Below are 24,443 nucleotides of genomic sequence, written 5' to 3' on the forward strand. Positions count from 1 at the left end.
GCTCACTTTCCCTGAAGTGGGGGGGGCCTATGCAGGAAGGTAAATCTTGAATAAAATCAGGATTATGGTGAGCAGGAGCAAGAGTAGAGGCAAAGTCTGCTACAATTACCTTTTCCTTACAGTCCTTGTGATGAATATAATTATTTAAAACCTAGCATATGGGATGGCTGAGCCATTACATTTTACTTTTAACAAGCTGTTTTATCTTGATCATATTATTTCTAAACTTCCACTAGGAATTATACTGCCTCTTAAAACTAGTGGTGGATGGATGTAGGCACAAAAGATTGTTTAGGTGTATTGCCACCATCCCAGCTACTCCACCTCCAAAAAATACACATTCTAAGTAAAAAATTCAGCTTTCCATGCAAACTACTTTTAAACAGTATCTAAGTAAAAACAGATACAAAAAACAGATACAGAGTGCTTGTTATGAAAATAACAATTGCAGCTTCCAAATAAATCACTTAGCCTCTTCTTCTGACCAGATTCTCATTCCTAAACTCTCCTATAAGAAATTCTGGAGGGTCATATTTTCACTTTCCTGTCACCCCTCAGAAGAAGGCGGCTTTGGATGCTGGTGCAAGTTCTGGCTTTACCTTCTGGACCACTTTTGTTGTTGTTGATTCTTCAATTCAGTGGATTTTGAGCATACTCCTAAGAGCCCACTTTATTCTGGCTGTCAACTCCCACCTGAGTAGGTAAACTGGGCAGAGCCTGGGGAGCCAGGAGAGTGAGGACTGCTAAATGGGAATGGATCTCCTGGAAGACAATGTACATACCCAAACAACATCTAAGGAGCCGATTCTGTTGGTCAGAAATGAGTCTGCGGCCAGAGGGCCCTCTGTTAACCAGGCTGAAAATCAAAGATTTGTGTTTGGACAATAGGCCTGGGGTGGGGTGGTGAATAGCTGGGGAGACAGTTTCAGGAACCAGGCTGATTAGATTCAGTGTTTGCATGGGTCTGATTTGGAAAGACAACTTTGAAAAGTGGTGTCAAGTTGTATTTTCTAGAGGGTCAGACCCAATGCTGCCAAACAAGCAGATTGTGTCAGAGCCATCTATTATCCACGTTATTCCACCAGTGGCTCACTCCCCTGACAGCATTACACTTGAAGAGACAAGAGCTTTTCTTCAGTCCAAATTCACTATGGCCATTTGCCAGTCAAGGCAGTCATCAGATGCTGGTAACTGCATCGGCTAGCGTCAGGAGGCCCTAATTACCATTTTGCTGGAAAGCCCCCTTCACTCTGAGAAAATATAAGACAACTTCAGCCAGTTTGAATACACAGTGTTTAGTCTCATAGACTTGTCCCTGCTGTTAAGGTACCTGTTGCCCTACGTGGCCTGTTTGCCATCGCTGGCTGCCCCCACCCCGCTAAATGTCTTTTGATGTCACGGAACCAGAACCCTGGGAAAGTGGTTTAACACAATTATGAAGAAAACTGGTAGTTAAGTTGATTGTGAGTCAGGCTAGGATTTTTGTAACAATTCAAACAGGTAGAATTAGGGAGACAGTTGGCCTTGGTCTCGTTGAATTCTCACAACCCTGTTGTCCTCCTTTTCTGAGTTACCTGTTTTGTCTCATATCCTGGGAAATCACGATGAAATGATATTGGTGGACCTCAATTGGCAGTGGGGGATGGAGGGTAAGGACTGAGCAATAAATACCTCACCCTCCTGCAGGCTGAAATTTCCTGAAACATTTTAAATTAGAAAATTTGGTTGGACAGAAAAATGGAAATTGCAGAGACCTACCAAAGATCTTTTGTCTGAAGATATTTTTTTAATGTACAAAATTTTAGGATAATTTGCTATTTTATATAGATTTTTTTTCTACAATGAAAAGATTAAGGTTAGAAAAGATAAATGTCCAGATTTGAATTTAGAAATTCAGATATGTTAAATTTGATTTTATTTTAAATGCTAAGTAAGAAATGGCTACTTTGTTATTGTAAAGAGGCTATCATGTTTGAATATTCATCTTAGATTTTTACTACCCAGAAGACTCAGTATATATATATAGTGGTGGGAGTTTTCTGCCTCACAGACAGCATCCTAATGGAGATGCATGACTCTGCCAATAGTGTTGGTGATATGAGTATTTGCTTCAAAATTTAAGCCAGCAGCTCTGGAAATTGCTATAAGTACTCTAAAATAATAATATTGTGAGTATTTATATTATCATTTCTTTTTTTTAAGTTTTTTAAAATATAATTTTATTTATTTTTATTTTTGGCTGCATTGGGTCTTCATTGTTGTGCACAGGCTTCTCTCTAGTTATGGTGAGCAGCGGCTACTCTTTGTTGTGGTGCGCGGGCTTCTCATTGCAGTGGCTTCTCTTGTTGAGGAGCACTGCCTTCTAGGCGCACAGGCCTCGGTAGTTGTGGCACGTGGGCTCAGTAGTTGTGGCTCGTGGGCTCTAGAGCGCAGGCTCAGTAGTTGTGGCGCATGGGCTTAGTTGCTCCTTGGCATGTGGGATCTTCCCGGACCAGGGCTTGAACCTGTGTCCCCTGCATTGGCAGGCAGATTCTCAACCACTGTGCCACCATAGAAGCGCTATCATTTCTGTTTTTTTTTTTTTTTAAATGTTCCCCCTTTTCACCATGACCTAAGTTAACTAATTAACTTTTCTTTTAATTAATTAATTTATTTATTTATCTATTTCTGGCTGTGTTGGGTCCTCGCCTCCGCGCGAGGGCCCTCTCCAGCCGCGGCAAGCGGGGGCCACTCCTCATCGCGGCGCGCGGGCCTCTCATCGCCGCGGCCTCTCGCGCCGCGGGGCACAGGCTCCAGACGCGCAGGCTCAGCAACTGTGGCTCACGGGCCCAGCCGCTCTGCGGCACGTGGGATCCTCCCAGACCAGGGCTCGAACCCGTGCCCCCCGCACCGGCAGGCAGACTCCCAACCACTGCGCCACCAGGGAAGCCCCCTATCATTTCTTATAAACATGTTTTTCATTTTTATCCTACATCTACTAGAAAAATGACTTACAATTTGTGTAATTGTGGTAATTGGAAAAAGCTGTTGAGATGTGAGGTTTCCAAAATCAATAGGAGCAAAACGGATGTGATCATTGTTCATAGCATACTTGGTTTGAAATATCTAGTTTTAATGTTATATTATCTTCATATGTTTAAGTGGTTTTAATGTTGTCACTAAAATGGCACCTAATTAATACATTCATGCAATGTATAAAAATGTACTGAGTGCCACAAATTCTTCTGCTGCTATATTTATTTATAGCAATGCACACTGCTTAATGTGTGCTTTTATTTAAAAACCATTTTTGTAAATGTTTGCTATTTGCACTTTCTCTTTGAGGATAGCTACAATCTTACACCACAATTCAGTATGAGAGATCATCAAAACAATTAGCTTAGAAGTACCTCTCCATTTGCCAAAGGATTTAAATAATTTTTGACAGTTATGGGTAAGGTTGCTCATAGATTATCTTAGGTCAGTTCTGTAAAAGCAAATCTGAGACAGGGATTGTAAGAACATGTGATTTGTTGGGCAGTGCTCTCAGGAGAAGGATGGTAAGGGAAGCAGGATGGAGGAGGGGAAGATGTCTGTGGCAGAAGATCTCAGTGGAAACAGGTTACAGTTTGCTCCCACAGTGAAACTCTGGAGCACGAATGGCATCACAGAGTTGGTCTCATCTTGAGGCAAGTGGGCTGGCCTTCTGTACCCCCATGTCAGCCAGTCGTTGCTTGGGGTTGGCTCTCAAAGGTGGTGGGAGAATAGCCTCCTGGGTGAGGCACTTCCCATTTGGCCCAGGACAGTTCTTCAGAGGAGGAAGGTACATCTGTGAATTACCAGCATTTTGAAGATAGGAATTCTAGCTCATCAAGGTGATCTAGCCTGGCACCAACAGCATCCTTTATATAGATAAATGACACTTTAAAAGAACAGAGAGCTTATTGGACCTAGATTCTGTCACTTCCTCCTCCCCAGCACATACACCCCTACACGTCTATCCTTGTAATCAAATAAAGATGGAAATTCACACTGTATTCAAGTCCCTTTGATTACAGAAACAGTTTAAAAGCATTAATGAGGACATGGACTCTGGGTCTATTCCTTTTTCTGATTGCTTGCCGTGTAGAAATGTGGCTAACTCTGCTATTAAAATGCATTTATGTTATCATGAATGAAATGAGTTCCTTGAGAGAGGACCTGGGATACTGTCCCTGAAGACTTGAGGGTGTTTTAAATGCCAAAACCACTCAGGCAAGCCTTTCTCCAGGCTTAATACTCCTATTTGAGATGCTTTATTTGCAGAAGCCTTTGGCTTAACTGATTCAGAGAGAACCCAAACACTCAATGTGTTCAATGAATGAAATCTCAAATTCTTTCTCTGCAATATATTATTATGTCATACAGAAGAAATGTAGAGTTTGCTTCTTCCTAATGGAACACTTCCAACCCACTTTTTCTTCCTATTATAGAGCTGCTAGAGAAGGTTATCTTCTTTGAAAAATAATTTTGTTTCTTTCTTGCTACTTATCAGTATCATGAAATACTTTACAGAAACTGGGTAAGTTGGATGAGGATGGTAGAATTCCCATTAGTATCACTGATTTAAAGAGGTTTTTATTGTTTTAAATTGTCAAATATTTTTCAAGGGCATAGAGGACATACTGTAAAAATTCTTTAAATTGCACAATTAACTTTAAAGTAGAAGGCCAATGATAGAAATAAACAATAGCAAGTCTCCATTTTGGATCAAAGAAATATTTGTTGCTAATAATATTCCCTCTGATTACATCTGTATTTGATTATTCCAACTTACTAAACAGGAATGATGATATGCAAATAAACTCAGAATAATAAAGAAACATTAATTCAGTCTAGAGTTCAAGCTGATATTGTAACCTTTTTACTTTGCATAGGGCTTTGCTAATACTTTCTATGGAGCACAAACCAGGCCAGTACCTAGGGAAGTTCTGAACTAAAAAAGGTATTTTGGAGCATGGTGGATATGCTATTGGGAAGGTGACTTGAAGGGATCCTGTTACAAATGATTTCTTTAGTGATCTGAAATTTAATGCCACTGGTTATCTTTTTACTACCAATATCTAGTCTTACCTCCACAAAGCAAGAAGCTGAGAGGGTAAAATAAAAGATAATTTTAGACTTACTTTTTTTTTTTGACTGCGTTGTGTCTTTGTTGCTGCTAGTGGGCTTTTCTCTAGTTGTGGTGAGGCGGGGGCTACTCTTCCTTGTGGTGCACAGGCTTCTCATTGTGGTGGCTTCTCTTGTTGCAGAGCACAGGCTCTAGGTGCACGGCTTCAGTAGTTGTGGCGCACGGGCTCAGTAGTTGTGGCTCACGGGCTCTAGAGCGCAGGCTCAGTAGTGGTGGTGCGTGGGCTTAGTTGCTCCGCGGCATGTGGGATCTTCCTGGACCAGGGCTCGAACCCGTGTCCCCTGCATTGGCAGGCGGACTCTTAACCACTGTGCCACAAGGGAAGTCCCTAGACTTACTTTTAAAGTCAACCTTAATATGTGCCTTCCTCAGGCCTTAGTTTCCTTTGTGTATTGTTTATTTGACTCTCTACATTTGTGTTTTCCTCCAGTCTAGAAACAGGAAATTTGTTGAATTAGCAAAATTCCTTTTTAATCTGTAGAGTTAATAATTTATTATTTCATTCATTGGTCATAATTTTTAAAATATTGTTATAGGCAAGATAGAATAAATATTTTTAAAATATTATGTCTCATTGTTAAACTTATTCAAATTATGCGTGGAACTCATGACAAGACCAAATAAAGGATTGAAAGAACCCATTGTGTTATAATTTAGAACTTTTTCTATAGGAGACATTTAATTTGGCTAATGTATTTTTTTTAAAGTCTTTATTTAATGTAATCATTATCATTCACTAACAGCTTAAACAGTTTGAGGTCCCTCAAACTCCATGATTGCTTAAAGTGTTGTGACATTTTTATTTCTTCCAGAAACTTCCAATTAAGTGATGAAGACCACTGGTTTTACCAGGCTCTTGTGGATCAGTATCCTGGGGATCTCAGTGGCAGAAGGACTCTGTATCTGGACATGTTACAAAGACATTTTCCTCACAAATCGAGGCATGATTTGGTGAGTGCTGGACCCTATATGCTGGCAAGTTAAATTGTTTTAGTGGTTGATAACTATTGAGCAAAATATATATATACTTTAAATGGTGCTCTAAAATGATTTTTTTTTCTACACTCTAGAAAATAATAGGGTTATAGTTTGAAAGTCTACCATTTTTCAGGTCAGTGTGGTACATAAAAAGATGGGAGATCCCTCTGGCCACATTCACTCTTCTGTGGCTTACCTGCCACAGAGAGCTTCACCATGGTCCCCTGGGTTGCTCTGCTAGTGTTGACCTCCAGGTGTCTGTACATTCACCTGCCCATCTCAGAGGTTCTGCCATCTCTGAGTCTTGCCTGAAAGTGGGGTGCATGCTCCTACATTCACACAGCCTACCACACCTCAGTCCTTCTAGTCGTGGGGAAGCCAACACTTGCCTTGGGAGCTGGTGCCTACCTACACCATCCCCACCACAACTCCACTTGATCCCTCTAGACGGGTCTAAACACAAATGCCCCAAATTCATAACTCAGAGTCCTGGCTGAAATTTCCCTGGGAAGTTATGGTTACATTCTTTAGTGGACAAGATCACATAGACAAGGAAACAGAAGTTACCATGTCACCAGTGAATTTCATAGTAACTCACTTTAAAACATATATGTAAACAAACATGCATAGACTCTTACCTTTTTTTTGTTTTAATAAATTTATTTATTTATTTATTTTTGGCTACATTGGGTCTTCATTGCTGCACACAGGCTTTTCTCCAGTTGCGTCGAGCTGGGGCTACTCTTCGTTGTGGCGCACGGGCTTCTCATTGCAGTGGCCTCTCTTGTTGCGGAGCACAGGCTCTAGGCACGCAGGCTTCAATAGTTATGGCACGTGGGCTCACTAGTTGTGGCTCATGGGCTCCAGAGTGCAGGCTCAGCAGTTGTGGCACACGGGCTCAGCTGCTCCACGGCATGTGGAATCTTCCCGGACCAGGGCTTGAACCCATGTCGCCTGCATTGGCAGGCAGATTCCCAACCACTGCACCACCAGGGAAGTCTGACTGTTACCTTTTAAATAGGCCATGCTATAAAATATTATCACATACTCTGCGTTTTTGTAATTGTTTTAAATCAAGCAAGTAACAATACTAACATGTGTATAGAATTTATCCTATGTCAGTCATGTGTAAACTCCTGTGATGCACATAACAGTGGGTGAGAGAAGTACTGTAGTTATCCTTACTTTTCAGGTGAAGAAACTGAAGCAAAGGCCACACAACTAGTATGACCAACCTCTCTTATCCTTTCCCACCCACCAACCCCCACCCAATTATTTGTTTTAATTCTGACCTTTATTTTATAGCAAATTCTTGTTGTGTAAAAAACATGTTATATAATAATTCATTCTGGATTTTACAAAACTCTTAATTTACTAAATTAGATCTTTCTTTTTATTCCCTATAGATTCTGTTTGCTTCTGTGACCAGCTGTCATTTTTAACTGTGTAGATTTTTATATTTGCCTACTATTAATATGATAAAGATTTTTGCATTTACTTCTTACATCGGGATAATTAGTATGCATTTCTGCATGGTGTATACTTCCTTTCTTAATGTTTGCCAAGTTTTAAGCATATTCTTGGCTTAGGGGAATAAAGCTAAGAAGTTTACCAAACAGATTTTAGGAGCTGATATTTGGTTTAAGTGAAGCCATAGCCCGTTTCATTATGTACTTAATTAACCATACCTAAATTATTTTTTTTAGGTAGGACCAACCTTATCCTGCTCGCTAGCTTCTTTTCTCACATCACTTAGGGGTTAAGTAATGTATCAAATTCAGAGATGTGGTCTATACTGGCAAAATAAAGAATTATTTAGATCACTGACTCTCAATTGCAGGAGACACACCTTTATATAAGGAGTATTTCAGAATCACCTACAGAGATTTTTCGAACTACTCAGGCTATCTCCCGTCCTGTTCTTTCCCTCAAGACTCAAATCTCCCAGGGTTGGGATTCACTGGCAGCAGGAACTATTGGTACCTATGTAAGAATATCATGTCCCTCAGGAGCGTGGTATGGGAAGGGCTACTGTCATTGCTATAAATACTTCCAGTTTAGATGTCCGAACATCTGATTGTTTCAGTAATCAAGGGCAAACTGAGTTTTCAGGATTATTGTGGCAATTTTTAATGTTTATTAGCATATGTCTAACTGAAGCACCTGGAGTCATTGTTAATACGGCAAAGCTGATTTAAAGATGGAGTATTTTTGAAATTATATGTAGGGGAAATCATATTTTCTGCTCATAGATTCATTGCTATATAGGGGTAGAAGTTGTTTTAGGGCTGTCTGGCCTGACTCCATCCTGTATAAAACTTAAAAACATTTAATGACTGGTCCTCAGTCACCAGTTAGCCATGGGCTCAGAACTCTGGGACTGGTACTTGGTCCTGGTTGTTGTATTTACTATTAAGATGTTTGTCCCTCATTTTTCAAAATCATTGGTTATAATTCATTTTATTCACTTTTGTAACAATGACATAAAGCGTAGGCTCAGTTTCATAATAAGCGTTTACTACCTGTTATCTTTTCAGGTTGAACATGAAAAATATTGTGACCAATATCGCTTTGCTAAGGAGCAGCGAAGGATCCTGATATCAAGTTGGAGTAAGAATAGGAGAGACTTTATACAGAAGGCTGTGCTGACAGTGGCCGAGGCCTGTGCAGCTCATGAAATGGAAAACATATTGGTTAAGGACAGGAAAAAGCAACAGGAGGTGTGTGCTGATCTGCAAGCCAAGGTGAGACGCTTTGCAGAAGGTGCTTCAGTATTTGCCTGGGTATTCGCTTAAGAATTCACTTTTCCCTTTTGTTCAATTCCAACCTAAAGTCCGTTTCTCTAAAAAGCCTATTTTGAATACAATTGTTAGTTCGAACCATATGAAATTGAAATTCTTTTAGATCAAAAATTGTGAACAATCAACAATTTCATACGGTTCAACCGGAAGTTACTATAACAGGAGGTGAGTATTGAAGTTTTGTTTGACGATTTCCAATACCAACCACAAATGCTGTACGTCAGAGTGAGGTGCTGGATGAAAATGCAGAATGTAATTATAAAGTAAATGTCTGACGCTGCTTCAGACTCATGGACCTCTCATTCACATTAAAGATGTTTTTTAAAAAAAGGGTCAAGTTATGAAGAGGAGGGAGGATTTGTGAAGAGATACATTGAGGAGAGCTTGATGGGCTGTGTGTAAGCACTCAGCAGAGTGAGAGGGGGAGCAGACAGGGTTTTCCTCCTGCTCAGACCCAGCAAGGGGCCTCCAGCATGGCTTGGAGAGTTGAGTGGGTAACCCCTGTAGTTGGAGGCTTGAGCACTGGTGTCTGACGCTCGCAGGGAAATATAGAGGAATTACGTTAGCGGCAGAACTGAAAACAAGAGTGGCTGCTGTGTCTGGTCACGGGTGCATGAGTCCTGGAGGCCCCATGTAGATATGGCCTCTCTAGGAGCGTTGGAAGGGCCACCAAACATGAATTGTATCCTGCCTTAAACTTATGAGTAAGGAAAATAATGATTCGGGGTGGTGCCAAATCCTTACTGCTAATGTGAGGTGAATTTTTGAGTGGGTAAAGGTTGCCCCTAAGGTGACCTGCTTACTTTGCAGGATGCCTGGGAGTTGTGATTTGGCAATCCCCCTTATACTTAAAGAGTAGAATGGTCTGAACCATACAAACTGGAGAAGCTGAGACAGGACCCGGGAGCTAACTAATTCCCCGAGCAGGGGACTGGTCGGACCTCACAAAATTGCCAACAATATTATTACCCATGAAACTGTTGAACCTGGAGTTGGTAACTTTAGCCAGCTCTCTGAAACTTAGTAGTTCTGTAACTGCAGTATAATGCCAACTGCTTGTTTGTGGTTGAGAAATAAAGATGCATGCGGCACACGCACACACACAGTTGTATTGAGGTACAGCATACATACAGTGCCCAAATCTTAATTTACTGATAAATGACATGGTAGGATGATGATGGTGCAACAAGAAATTATATTCTCTTGATAGAAAAAATAAGCTGGTAGATGTTATATTATAGCAGTTAATAGCATATAGAAACAAATGTCTCTATTTTAAAACATTAGAGGAAAAATGCCTGCTCTGCATTCTTTTTTTTTTTTTTAATATTTATTTATTTGGTTGTGCCAGGCCTTAGTTGCGGCAGGCGGGCTCCTTAGTTGCGGCATGCGTGTGGGATCTAGTTCCCTGACCAGGGATTGAACCCGGGCCCCCTGCATTAGGAGCGCAGAGTCTTAACCACGGCACCACCAGGAAAGTGCCTGCATTTTTGTTTGCTTGTTTGTTTTTTTTTAAACATCTTTATTGGAGTATAATTGCTTTACAATGGTTTGTTAGTTTCTGCTTTATAACAAAGTGAATCAGTTATACATATACATATGTTCCCATATCTCTTCCCTCTTGCATCTCCCTCCCTCCCACCCTCCCTATACCACCCCTCTAGGTGGTCACAAAGCACCAAGCTGATCTCCCTGTGCTATGCGGCTGCTTCCCACTAGCTATCTATTTTACATTTGGTAGTGTATATATGTCCATGACACTCTCTCACCCTGTCACATCTCACCCCTCCCCCTCCCCATATCCTCAAGTCCATTCTCTAGTAGGTCTGTGTCTTTATTCCCGTCTTGCCACTAGGTTCTTCATGACTTTTTTTTTTTTTTCCTTAGATTCCATATATATGTGTTAGCATACTGTATTTGTTTTTCTCTTTCTGACTTACTTCACTCTGTATGACAGACTCTAACTCCATCCACCTCATTACAAATACCTCCATTTCATTTCTTTTTATGGCTGAGTAATATTTCATTGTATATATGTGCCACTGGATTGGAAGAATCAGCATTGTGAAAATGACTGTACTACCCAAAGCAATCTACAGATTCAGTGCAATCCCTATCAAACTACCACTGGCATTTTTCACAGAACTAGAACAAAAAATTTCACAATTTGTATGGAGACACAAAAGACCCCGAATAGCCAAAGCAATCTTGAGAACGAAAAATGGAGCTGGAGGAATCAGGCTCCCTGACTTCAGACTATATTACAAAGCCTGCATTTTTTTAAACAAAAATATATTTCTTTTGACATTGCATAAGCTTAGGACCTAAAAGTAATAGAAGCTGCATCAAGCCCTATCTACCATGGGCTACAGAGCTAATGTGTGTTTCTTCTCCATCTGTGACTGATTAGGAACACTCAGTGACTCTAAAAAAAAAAAGGGGGGGTGGTCAGGGGCCACGACAAGTCCTTATATACTCCTAGTCTGTTTATACTCATTTTTCACACATTATCATTAGTCCTTAAACTATGCTGTAGGTGATATTTTCTTTTCATTGTATTACCTTGAGGTAAACATACATGCAGTAGAGCACACAGAACCTAAGTGTGCTATTGAATAAAGTTTTACAAATATATGCTGCCCATAGAAATACCATCAGGGTCAAGGTATAGAAATGCTCAGAAGGCTCTCTCATGCCTTTTCTTGGTATATACTGGCCCCATCCATGACCACTATTCTGAATTTATCACCATAGGTTAGTTTTGCTTATTGGTGAATTTCATATGAATCGAATCATACAGTATATACTCTTTTATACTTCTTTTACTCATCATATCTGTGAGTTTCGTCCTTGTTGCATGTTGCAATTATTTGTTCTTCTTTATAGCTCGGTAGTACTTCCTACATATATATATATATATATATATATATATATATATATATATATATATATATATATATATATATATATACACATGTACCACAATTTATTTGTATGTTCTCCTATTGATGGGAATTTGAGTTGCTTTCAGGTTTTTGCTGTTATAATAATGGTGCTATGAACATTCTTGAACATGTCTTATGGTGGACATAGGCCCTTATATCTCTTGGATAAGTACCTAGGAGTGGAATCGCTGCATCATAAGGCTCATGTGTGTTTCACTTTAGTAAATACTGCCAAATAGTTTTCCAAAGTGGTTATATAAATTTGCAGCCACTTTCAGTTGCTCCACATCCTCACCAACATTGATGTTGCCAATCTTTCATTTCAGCTAATCTGATGAATGTGTAGTGGCACCTCATAATTTTCATTTGCATTTAGAATAAAGATATTGAGCAGCTTTTCTTATGCATATTGGCCATTTGAATATTCTCTTTTGTGAAATGACCACTTAGGTCCTTTGCCCATTTTTCTATTCCATCGTCTGCCTTTTTTTCTTACTCATTTGTATGTTCTTTATATATTCTGTATGCAGGTTCTATTTTTTTCTCCCTATCTGTAACTTGTCTCTTCACACTCTTAACATTGTTTTTTGATGAACAAACCTTCTTAATTTTAATGAAATTCTGTCTTTTTAAATTTTAAATGTCTTTGGGGTATAAGTTATATACTGTACAAATCACCCTTTTTAGTGTACAGTTCTGAGTTTTGACAAATGCCTGACACGTAACCTCCCCGGCAGTCAGGATGTAGAACTGTTCCATCACTGTCAGCCATCCTTCATGCCTCTTTGTAGTCAGCACCTCACCCACCTTCAGCCTTTGGCAACTACTGATCTCTGTCCCTATAGTTTGCCTATTCTAGGATGTCATATAAATGTAACCATTATAGTATGCGCTCTTTTGAGTCTGGCTTTTTTCGCTTAGCACAATGCCTTTGAAATCCAGCCGCTTTATTGTGTATGTCAATAGTTTGGTCGTTTTTATTGCTGTGTAGTATTCCATGATATGGGTTTATCACAGTTTATCCATTCACCAGTTGTCTTCAGTTTTTGGCAATTAGTGGTACTTTGCTTATGGTGGGAGTAGGCTTCAGGCTTTCCCTGTGAACCTGAGCCCAAGAGAGAGACTTGCTCCTCTTGCACCTTCCGCTGCAGTAGGTTCTTACTAGCCACTTGCTAGCCCGGCTGGGGAAGAGGCATTCTGCTTTCTTGGTTCAGCCTCAGTCTCAGGCAGGACCTATGTCCCTGGGTCTTGGGGCCAGGACCTACTCAGTAGCTGTGCCCTCCTCCCCAGGGCAGAAGAACTCCAAACTCGCCTCGGGTCTTTCTTGTTCCTGTGAGGGAGAGAGCTTGCTGCTTCTTCCCCAGGAGAGGAGGATTTCGTTGTTCCCTTTCCCCAGCTGTAAAGCGTCTACGCTTGTGCCCTGGTGGGTTTGCTGCTCTGCATACCTCCCCACCCACAGCGCCTTTTGTTCAGTTGGGTTTTGTTCCTCTCTCGCTGATTTGCACACCCATAAGGGACTTCCTCTGCTTGCCTACCCTGACCTCCATCTTTCTTAGGAGCATTCTGTGAGGTTTGTAGAGAAAAGCCTGTGAAGGGGTGTAAATTCCCCTTACGTCTGTAGCTTCCATGGGTTCTATACAGAAGCTAACACTGCCACAGCAGCAAATTGTTAAAGTGTAACTATGGGATCATCACAGAGTTTTACGTGCAATCTTCTTATCCCTTCTAGAATGGCCTTGTCTTTCCCAGGGGCTCTGCCTCAAGTAAGCCAGTTCTCACATTGCCTCTCTTCCTGAAGACATCTACCTTTCTTTAAATCTCAGGCTAGTTTATTGCCCCATGACCTCTTCTCCGATGGGTTCAAGAAAAGTTTTGATGTTGTAGGCTATTCAACTTTTCCTTGTGGTTAAAGTCGGAGCAACATTTTCCTGCTTTCTGGAAGGTCCTAATGAAATACTATTTATCAGTCTTTTATGTGCTCTATTTAAGAAATCATTGGCTAGTGGCGTGGGGTCATTTTCAAAGGTCTGAGATTTTTCTGCCCAACAAAGCTCCTGCCAGAGGTTTGGGATCCACCCAAAACAGTGAGGTGGAATAGCAATAAATGGGAACCTGAAGGTGGAAGAGAATTAGCTAAAGGAAAATGTGTATGGGGAATTTTCCAGGAACAGTCCAGACAAGAAAACTGATAGGAGGGCAAGAGTCAGCATTAAGCACCTGCCGGGTTTACTGGGGATAGCGTCAGTCACCAGTCCAATGAGAACTCTGCTTCTCCCCTTTACCTCTCCTCCCCTTTTCCCTTCCACTCCTGGACTCTGATGGTCTAAGCATGTAGGGAATGAAAGGAAATGTTACCTTCTGAATAAAGAGGGAAGAGTTGCTTAATCTCTTAGAACTAGACAATTTAGTTTTGAATCAAGACTGTATTTTGTGACTTAAAGTGACTGTGGGACCCTCTGTAACCCAAGAGTGAGCCATGGGTTCTGTTTAGTTTTCATCTAGTGACAGGAGAAACATCTGAATGGGGGACAGAAATAAGGCAGTGTTTTGATTATTTCCCATACATCATGCTGCTCAATGTATCAGGCGTATTCTGTGGAGAGCCCCCAACATCTCAGGCATTCGAATAGATGCTTTATAGGCATTTTCTGATATTACCCTCAATGACAAATCCAAGTTATGATGTGCAAGGGGTGCTGTAGAGCACTCACCCATGAAATCAGGGGCTGGGGTCAGTGGAGGCAACATAATATGGAGTCTCCTCAGAGACACATGGTCACAATATGGTGAACAACTATCTCTGAACTTTTGGAGTTGCAGCCTCCAAAGAGTAAATGTGGGCAGAGAGTGGAGAAATTGGAACATAAAGTGAATTGTGGTAAAATGGATTCTATTTTCCATAGAGACAGTGTTATCGTTGGAGTTTGTGTTCCTGATCAAGGACTGAGGCTCAGTAAATTATAGCCCGGACCAAAAATATATCATAAAAGAAAAGGGGTAACTCTATCAATTTGGTAGTAATTAAAAATATTAAATTATGCTTTTTTTTTTTTAACCTGGAAAGAAACTTGGAGATTTATCCCTAGTCTTCATTTTACAAGTCTGAAAGGTGAAGTCCTGAAAGATAAAGTGACCCGCCTTAAGGTTCACGCCAGCTCATTTGATTTGAAATCCGTATTATCACTGCCCTACACAGCTTTGCATACAAGAATCTTACAAAATAATAGAAGACATTTATTATACTGTGGGCCCCAATGTGCTATAAAATAGACTCACAGAAAAATATTACTTCATTGTATCATAAATTTGACCTTTCTAAAATGAACATGCTAGCTATAATAAACATTAGTTAAACATTTAACCATAATTTTGTTCTTAGTCTTGGAATTTAAAAGGGCTTGTGGGGGATGATTTAGACGATTTGTGTCTTTAAGAAAAGAGTTAAAGGAATTTTGAAATAATGAGTTCTCTGTCTCTGTTTTATTTTGGTTTTCCATCAGTAACTGCTGCTGAAGCAAGTAGAGGCTTTTAGGCCTCTCACAAGAGGGCTGAGATGAAAGTGGGAAAGTAGAGCTCTTATTCTCCTGCTCCCACAAAACCTGCTCTAAACCCTAAATTTTCCTAGACTACCAGCCCCAGACCGTCCTGGCACTAGCCTAGACCACTCTGTTAGCTGTGCACTTGATTCCTTAACATCCTCATCTGTCTACGGAATGGCTGGGGAGCCTCATTGCCAGATCTGTCTCACAGTTGACTTTCTCTGTGTCCATACTGGGTAGCCAAGTACTACTAAGGAAAAGTCATCTTATCCGGACTCTCAATGAAATGTCCACATGGGAATCCTTAGTCTTGTCCTTTTTTCACCAGTTCTTCCTATTCCCCTTATCACTGTTTCAAAGGATCACTGGTCCTTACAAGACTCTTACCTAACACCATACACCCTCCCCACCAGACTCCCAGGAGACAACCCACTTCCTACTTTATCAATAAAATGAAGTCATGGAGGTATGAAATCAACCCTTAATTCCTGCCTCGCCCGCCCTGTGTCTGTCTCCTGCTAGTCCCCTGCTTTCCTCCCGATGCAGAATGTGATGTCTTCTACACAATCACATCCAGTCCTTCCCTCTGATGTTTGGGACTCTGATCCATCTAACCAGTTTAGAAATTGGGTTCTACTGATTATCCCCTTTCCTTATTTTTTCTTTATTTTTACTCTGTGGGGTATTCCTCTCAGTCATCCTCTAGGTCCTGGGCAGTCCCTATTCTCTACACTTTCATTTGAAATCAACCTTTTGAAAGAATAATCTAGATTATATTTTTCTCCAGGGCTTGTGATCTCTCCACTCCACCAAAGTCCTCTCCTCTCTCCAAAGTGACCAGTGACCTCCATATTACCTAATCCAGTCAATGCTCTTCCTTCCTGATCCTAGTGGACCTCTCACACTGAAAAATCTATGTCCCCTATACAACTGCAAGCAGGAACCCCATCTTATTCATCTTGGTATAACATACACCCCCTCCAACTCCTCTACCCCTCCAACACCTCCCCCGCATCAGATTTTTCAGTGATTGGAACACACTTGGTGCTGAGTAACTTTTGTTGAAGTATGTAATAAGGCTTAGGCATTTCTTTCTCTTCTTCTTAATAACCCCTTGAGATAGTACTATTTTCACTACCTTCTTTCTACCTTATTTATGAAGGAATCTTGCTGTAGAAACAAGTATATGGATATGCAAAGTCATTAAGAAATGAAGTACAAGTCTTAATTGTCAACACTGAATATGCTGCAGAGTCACATGTGGCTTTAAAAAGAAAACCTGATAATCTATAAAACTGAGGTATATTTTGGGCATGAATCATGTTACCAGGCACTTAGTTTTCTTCTCGACCTCATCTTGTTTTTGTACCCTTTTCCCCCATCTCTAGCTCATGAATGACCTAACCAAGAAGCCATAGTAGTTAGGGAAGTCAGATAATGATGGGGTAGAAGATACCTTTTTGAATAAATAGCATTTGAACACCATTTCCACACTTTGATCATTTCTCATGGCATCAACTCCTCCCATAATTTCCCTTCTCCACAGATTTCAGCCTCCTTTGCTGCTGGAGAACAGACCTAGACTTAGGTTTTACAAATCGGATGGTGTATGGTACTTTAATTTAAAATATAGTTTTTGAGTTCCAATTCCAGTGATAATGAATAACCGATAAACAACTATAAAACATGAATGAAATATTATTTTAAAAAATGTTTGCAGGCATTGGACAGCCAGTGCCTGGATAAGATCCTTGAAATAAAACTTTGAAGGTGAGCCCTATATTTGCTCTGGATTTCTTCCTGACATCCTGTGTTTTTTCTTTTTTCTTTTTTTTGCCCATGCTACACGGCTTTCAGGATCTTAGTTCCCCAATCAGGGATTGAACCTGGGCCCTCGGCAGTGAAAGCGTGGAGTCCTAACCACTGGAATGCCAGGAAATTCCCCTGACATCATGTTTTAATATAAGGTGGAGAGAGAAATAACCCAAGCAGAAAATTACAATCTTGATAGGTGAAGGAAGCAGATATTGGAGTTTGGGCTACAAAGGCACCTGAGATTTGGAGGATAGGGTACCAGAGATGAAGGTACAGAAGATAAAGAGCCTCCAAAATGCCTACAAAAATATCTCATGGGTCCTTTGCCAAATTATAAGCTCTGAATGCAGAGAATGAGATGCCAAAAGGCCAAGAGAGAAAAACTACCGGAAGGCTGAGAACTGAATAGAAATTTCAGAGGTCACACAGTTTTGGGGAGGTGTAGATATTTGAGTCCTAGCCCAGCTCATGTGGAGAAATCCTGGTGAACACTCTAGATGTTCAGGTGAAACTCCAGGAAGGTCATGCCTTAAGGGTATGGGCTACACTCGAGGATTACAGACAAAACTGAAACAGACCTACCATAAAAAAAGTAAAAATAAATCATCAACGCAATCCAGGAGATTTTGTGGCAATTTAACTACCTTCCAGACTAAAGACTCAACACTGTTTAGAGAAAAATAATATAACTTAGAGCCTCTAGGATATATCCTTCACAATGTTCAGCCCCAGATAAAAATGACCAAACATTCAAAGAGACAGGAAAAAGTGACTGATTATAAAGGAATAAAACAGTCTCAGAAATGAACTAGGTATTGCAGTTGAAAGGTAAGAACTACAAAATAATTATGACTAATGTGTTAAAGAAAATGGAAGAAAAGATGAAAAAATGGATGAAAATATGGAGTGTTTCAGTAGAGGATTAGAATATATAAAAATGAATCAAATGGACATTCTAGAAATGTAAAATATACCTGAATTTAAGAGCTCATTGGATGAGCCTTAAGAGCAGACTAGACATTATGAGAAGGCAGAATTAATGAACTTGTAGATCAATAGAAGATCTTCAAAATGAAGTACATAAAGAGAAAAATAATAAAATGAAATGCAGAATAGAGAACATAAGAGAGATATGGAACATAGTAAAAAGGTTTAATATACAGATAATTGAAGTCCCAGAAAGCGGAGAGAGAGAATGAGATAGAGACAGTATTGAAGAAATAACATACAAGTCTTACCAAATTTGATGAATGACATTAATCTATATTTTCAAGAAACTCAGCAAACTCCTAAGATGGATAAATACAAAGAAAAGTATTCCGAAGTACATAATAATGAAACTACTGAAATGAAAGGTAAAGAGAAACACAGTTATATGAAGAGACAGATATGGCATGGAGAGCCATCTTGCTGGTGTGATCCCAAGCAAATACAGCATGTTCTGGGGTCAGTGGTGATGGCAGCAACTTCCTGATTGTGCCAGAGCCAGTATGACCTTTGCCAGACCAGCTCTGTGATGTGTGGTTCTAGATGTTATTCCTGGAAGCTTAGTCTAGAGCTTGCTTCTCAGACCCTTCCAAAGACTGTGAATTTTCTAAAGCCTTTAATTCTTTCCTTCTTAAACTAACTAGGCTGGATTCTCTTTTGCACAACTAATAAATTGACACAGATGATGTCTGGGTCTTGCTGTGCTATTCTAACTTGCCTGTGTGCTGACTGCAGGTTAAGATGAGCAGGAGTTGGAACCAATAATGGCCCATCACTCACCTGGTCAAGGTGGAATTGATGCTCTAGGCACACGGGACCCTATATAGGATCACCTCAAAGGGAGAGGTAACCACAAAAAACTTACCCATCAGTCACATGGCCTGAAGGACTAGATGCAGGGGAAAGGTTGCTTTTACCACATTATAACAATCTTTCAATGTCCGTAGTGTTATTTACTTCTATTTCTATTTCTAGCATCATCTCAGGGGTGTTTGAGATGAGAGGTAATGCAAGTTTCTTCTTGGGAATTAATGATCCTCACATTATATGCTTCCTGGATCAAAAAAGAAAAAAAATGCAATTAGAAAAACTTGGATATTTAGTTTACCACAGGAACTGGCAAGGATTCAGTGGTTTCTGCCAATTTAGAGCATTTGTTCATGAATATCTTGGTGTGGTTAACTGTGCCATGCACCATCCGCACAATCAGTGTTATCGATGAATCTCATGCAGTGCTGGATGGGCCCAGGGGCCCTGTAGTCTCTGCAGTTGGAGACATTCACAGAGAAGTTCTCTGTGGTTAACCTTAGATATAGTATCAGTGGAATCAAGAGAGCTTTGAGGAATCATATGCATTGATACTAGAGTGATTTTTGCTCACAGAGGCAGATGGCATTTTCTCTATACAGCTATATTATGCTATCTGTGGCTCTTGGCAGGTAGCTAATTGAAATTGCACAGGGCTTAGGGACTTGAATCTATTTGTTCCAAGTAATATATTCAAAGTAGCCCTACTCTTAAAATGTCTTAGTTTTAAAAAACATATTTGTCAGCATTGGGGTCTATTTATAAAGTCTAAAAGAGACTGTACTTTTTAATGTTCTTTGCAACAAGAGCCTTATATTTCAGTGGCAAGTCATAACAATTCACAAGATGTCTTGCAAATGAGGATACTTCATGTGACATATATTGTATGGGATATTTGTATTTTACAGTGACTTTGTTCAGTATAACTTTAGGAAATCATAATTTCAAGGACTGGGTAGTTTAAGAGAGGAAGCCACAACTTGGAGTTGGAAAGCCAGTAATTTAAAAAATTTTTATTAAAAATGAATACATATCTACTAAAAAAAATGTGTGCCTCAATTAACAGAATAGAGAATCCAGAAATAGGCCCACACATCCATGGTCAATTGATTTTTTTTTTTTTTCTTTTTCTATGAAGGGACATTTGGCACCTTTTTCTATCTATCTATCTATCTATCTATCTATCTATCTATTTATTTATTTATTTATGGCTGTGTTGGGTCTTCGTTTCTGTGCGAGGGCTTTCTCTAGTTGTGGCAAGCGGGGGCCACTCTTCATCGCGGTGCGCAGGCCTTTCACTATCGCGGCCTCTCTTGTTGCAGAGCACAGGCTCCAGACGCGCAGGCTCAGTAATTGTGGCTCACGGGCCCAGCTGCTCCACGGCATGTGGGATCTTCCCAGACCAGGGCTCGAACCCGTGTCCCCTGCATTGGCAGGCAGATTCTCAACCACTGCGCCACCAGGGAAGCCCTGGTCAATTGATTTAAAACAAAGATACAAAGTCAATTTTGTGGAGAAAAGGTAGTTTTATGTACAAATGGTGTGGGAACCATTGAATATTCAGATGCAAAAATAAATGAATCTTTATACATACCTTGTGACCTATACAAAAATTAACTCAAAATGGATCACTGACCTAAGTGTAAAACTGAAAACTACAAAACACGGGGAAAGACAACATAGGACAAAATATTTACGACCTTGGGTTGGGTAAAGATTTCTTAAACACGACACCGAAAACGCTACCCCTAAAAGAAAAAAAAAAACGACCATTTGGACTTTCTTAAAATTAAGAATTCCTGCTCATAGAAAGATACTGTGAAGACAATGAAAAGGCAGGCCTCCCAGTAGGAGAAGATATTTGCAAATCACATATCTGATGAAGGACTTGTATTTGAATTTATAAAGAATTATCAGGATTTACAAAGTGTTTTGTTTACTTAATGATAAGTAAACAAACAACTCAATTAAAAAGGAGTAAGATATTTGAACAATCACAAAACAAGTTATATGGCAAATAAGACATGAAAATATGCTCAATATTATTAGTCATTAGAGAAAAGCAAATTAAAACCATCATGGGATATAAGTATATACCTATTAGACAGTCTAAAATAAAAAATCTGACCATACCAAATATTGCCAAAAATGTGGAACAACTTGAATTCTCATACATTCCTGGTGGGACTGCAAACTGATAGTCACTTTGCAAAACATTGTTGCAATTTCTTTTTTTTGGAAGTGCATCAAATGAGTTTATTGACACTTCTAAGAAGCCCAAGAAGACCTATTTTGAATAGGTTTCTAAATACAGAATTTTTTATAAGTATTGATCCAGACCTTTCACGATATATATTACAGAGAGGCAAGATTTCCTACTCTTTTTTTGTTGTTGTTGTTCTTTTTTTTTTTTATTCAAACAGAAAGTCATAAAAATTATAATCATCCTCATCACTTCACTCAGTCCCATGTAATTAATTTTTTTTATCTTGATCTGTTAGCACTTTTATGAATTCATCAGCTTTCCATTAGAGTTCTGAAAATGCTTATTCATTCAGTTCAGCAGTATAGTCAGTTACCAGAAACCTGTACTTGTCAGAGTCTTTTCCATGATTGCTTGAAGATGAAACCCTTTTATAGGAACATTTTTGCAAAAGCATCAGAGTACACCCAGAACTGTCTGTAAATGACAAAAGACTTAAAATGACCATGGTTAAAGATTTGATGAAAGTTCATAATAATGCAATTGACAAGGAAATTTCGTTATTTCTGAGATATACATTTTAAAGTAATAACTAGAATTATGACTTATAACATTATACCAGAACATATAAGATTTTTAGAAATTTCATGTAATGTCTGAAACATTTATATTAACATATTTCCATACAAATAACCCAAAGAAATTTTAGTATTAGTTGTTTTTTGTTTGTTTGTTTATACAGCAGGTTCTTATTAGTCATCAATTTTATACACATCAGTGTATACATGTCAATCCCAATCGCCCAGTTCAGCACACCACCATCCCCACCCCACCGCGGTTTTTCCCCCTTGGTGTCCATACGTTTGTTCTGTACATCTCTGTCTCAACTTCTGCCCTGCAAACCGGTTCATCTGTACAATTTTTCTAGGTTCCACATACATGCATTGATATACAATATTTGTTTTTCTCTTTATGACTTACTTCACTCTGTATGACAGTCTCTAGATCCATCCACATCTCAACAAATGACTCAATTTAGTTACTTTTTATGGCTGAGTAATATCCCATTGTATATATGTACCACATCTTCTTTATCCATTCATCTGTCGATGGGCATTTAGGTTGCTTCCATGACCTGGCTATTGTAAATAGTGCTGCAATGAACATTGGGGTGCATGTATCTTTTTGAATTATGGTTTTCTCTGGGTATATACCCAGTAGTGGGATTGCTGGGTCATATGGTAATTCTATTTTTAGTTTTTTAAGGAACCTCCAAATTGTTCTCCACAGTGGCTGTATCAATTTACATTCCCACCAACAGTGCAAGAGGGTTCCCTTTTCTCCACACTCTCTCCAGCATTTGTTGTTTGTAGATTTTCTGATGATGCCCATTCTAACTGGTGTGAGGTGATACCTCATTGTAGTTTTGATTTGCATTTCTCTAATAATTAGTGATGTTGAGCATCTTTTCATGTGCTTCTTGGCCATCTGTATGTCTTCTTTGGAGAAATGTCTATTTAGGTCTTCTGCCCATTTTTGGATTGGGTTGTTTGTTTTTTTAATATTGAGCTGCATGAGCTGTTTATATATTTTGGAGATTAATCCTTTGTCCGTTGATTCCTTTGCAAATATTTTCTCCCATTCTGAGGGTTGTCTTTTCGTATTGTTTATGGTTTCCATTGCTGTGCAAAAGTTTTTAAGTTTCATTAGGTCCCATTTGTTTATTTTTGTTTTTATTTCCATTACTCTAGGAGGTGGATCAAAAAAGATCTTGCTGTGATTTATGTCAAAGAGTGTTCTTCCTATGTTTTCCTCTAAGAGTTTTATAGTGTCCGGTCTTACATTTAGGTCTCAAATCCATTTTGAGTTAATTTTTGTCTATGGTGTTAGGGAGTGTTCTAATTTCATTCTTTTACGTGTAGCTGTCCAGTTTTCCCAGCACCACTTATTGAAGAGGCTGTCTTTTCTCCATTGTATATCTTTGCCTCCTTTGTCATAGATTACTTGACCATAGGTGCGTGGGTTTATCTCTGGGCTTTCTATCTTGTTCCATTGATCTATATTTCTGTTTTTGTGCCAGTACCATATTGTCTTGATTACTGAAGCTTTGTAGTATAGTCTGAAGTCAGGGAGTCTGATTCCTCCAGCTCCGTTTTTTTCCCTCAAGACTGCTTTGGCTATTCGGGGTCTTTTGTGTCTCCATACAAATTTTAAGATGATTTGTTCTAGTTCCGTAAAAAATGCCACTGGTAATTTGATAGGGATTGCATTGAATCTGCAGATTGCTTTGGGTAGTATAGTCATTTTCACAATATTGATTCTTCCAATCCAAGAACATGGTATATCTCTCCATCTGTTGGTATCATCTTTAATTTCTTTCATCAGTGTCTTATAGTTTTCTGCATACAGGTCTTTTGTCTCCCTAGGTAGGTTTATTCCTAAGTATTTTATTCTTTTTGTTGCAATGGTAAATGAGAGTGTTTCCCTAATTTCTCTTTCAGATTTTTCATCATTAGTGTATAGGAATGCAAGAGATTTCTGTGCATTAATTTTGTATCCTGCAACTTTAACAAATTCATTGATTAGCTCTAGTAGTTTTCTGGTGGCATTTTTAGGATTCTCTACGTATAGTATCATGTCATCAGCAAACAGTGGCAGTTTTACTTCTTCTTTTCCACTTTGTATTCCTTTTATTTCTTTTTCTTCTCTGATTGCCGTGGCTAGGACTTCCAAAACTATGTTGAATAATAGTGATGAGAGTGGACATCCTTGTCTCGTTCCTGATCTTAGAGGAAATGCTTTCAGTTTTTCACCATTGAGAATGATGTTTGCTGTGGGTTTGTCGTATATGGCCTTTATTGTGTTGAGGTAGGTTCCCTCTATGCCCACTTTCTGGAGAGTTTTTATCATAAATGGATGTTGAATTTTGTCAAAAGCTTTTCTGCATCTATTGAGATGATCATATGGTTTTTATTCTTCAATTTGTTAATATGGTGTATCACATTGATTGATTTGCATATATTGAAGAATCCTTGCATCCGTGGGATAAATCCCACTTGATCGTGGTGTATGATCCTTTTAATGTGTTGTTGGATTCTGTTTGCTAGTATTTTGTTGAGGATTTTTGCATTTATATTCATCAGTGATATTGGTGTGTAATTTTCTTTTTTTGTAGTATCTTTGTCTGGTTTTGGTATCAGGGTGATGGTGGCCTTATAG

General features: G+C 39.3%; 2 protein-coding genes across 2 annotated transcripts in view; one reads left to right on the forward strand and one right to left on the reverse strand.

Annotated features, from left to right (window-relative positions):
* The window catches only part of UPP2 (uridine phosphorylase 2), a 454,968-nt gene that overhangs the window by 230,425 nt on the left and 200,100 nt on the right, over positions 1-24,443 (reverse strand). The window lies entirely within an intron of this gene.
* Positions 1-24,443, forward strand: part of CCDC148 (coiled-coil domain containing 148) — a 262,434-nt gene that overhangs the window by 119,921 nt on the left and 118,070 nt on the right. Inside the window, exons 9-10 of the mRNA XM_082395299.1 lie at positions 5,962-6,100; positions 8,665-8,871. Of these exons, the coding sequence (XP_082251425.1) occupies positions 5,962-6,100; positions 8,665-8,871 (346 nt within the window). The remainder of the gene's footprint in view (positions 1-5,961; positions 6,101-8,664; positions 8,872-24,443) is intronic.

The sequence above is a fragment of the Balaenoptera borealis genome (assembly GCF_965194805.1).
Source record: "Balaenoptera borealis genome assembly, chromosome: 6".
Lineage (NCBI taxonomy): Eukaryota > Metazoa > Chordata > Mammalia > Artiodactyla > Balaenopteridae > Balaenoptera > Balaenoptera borealis.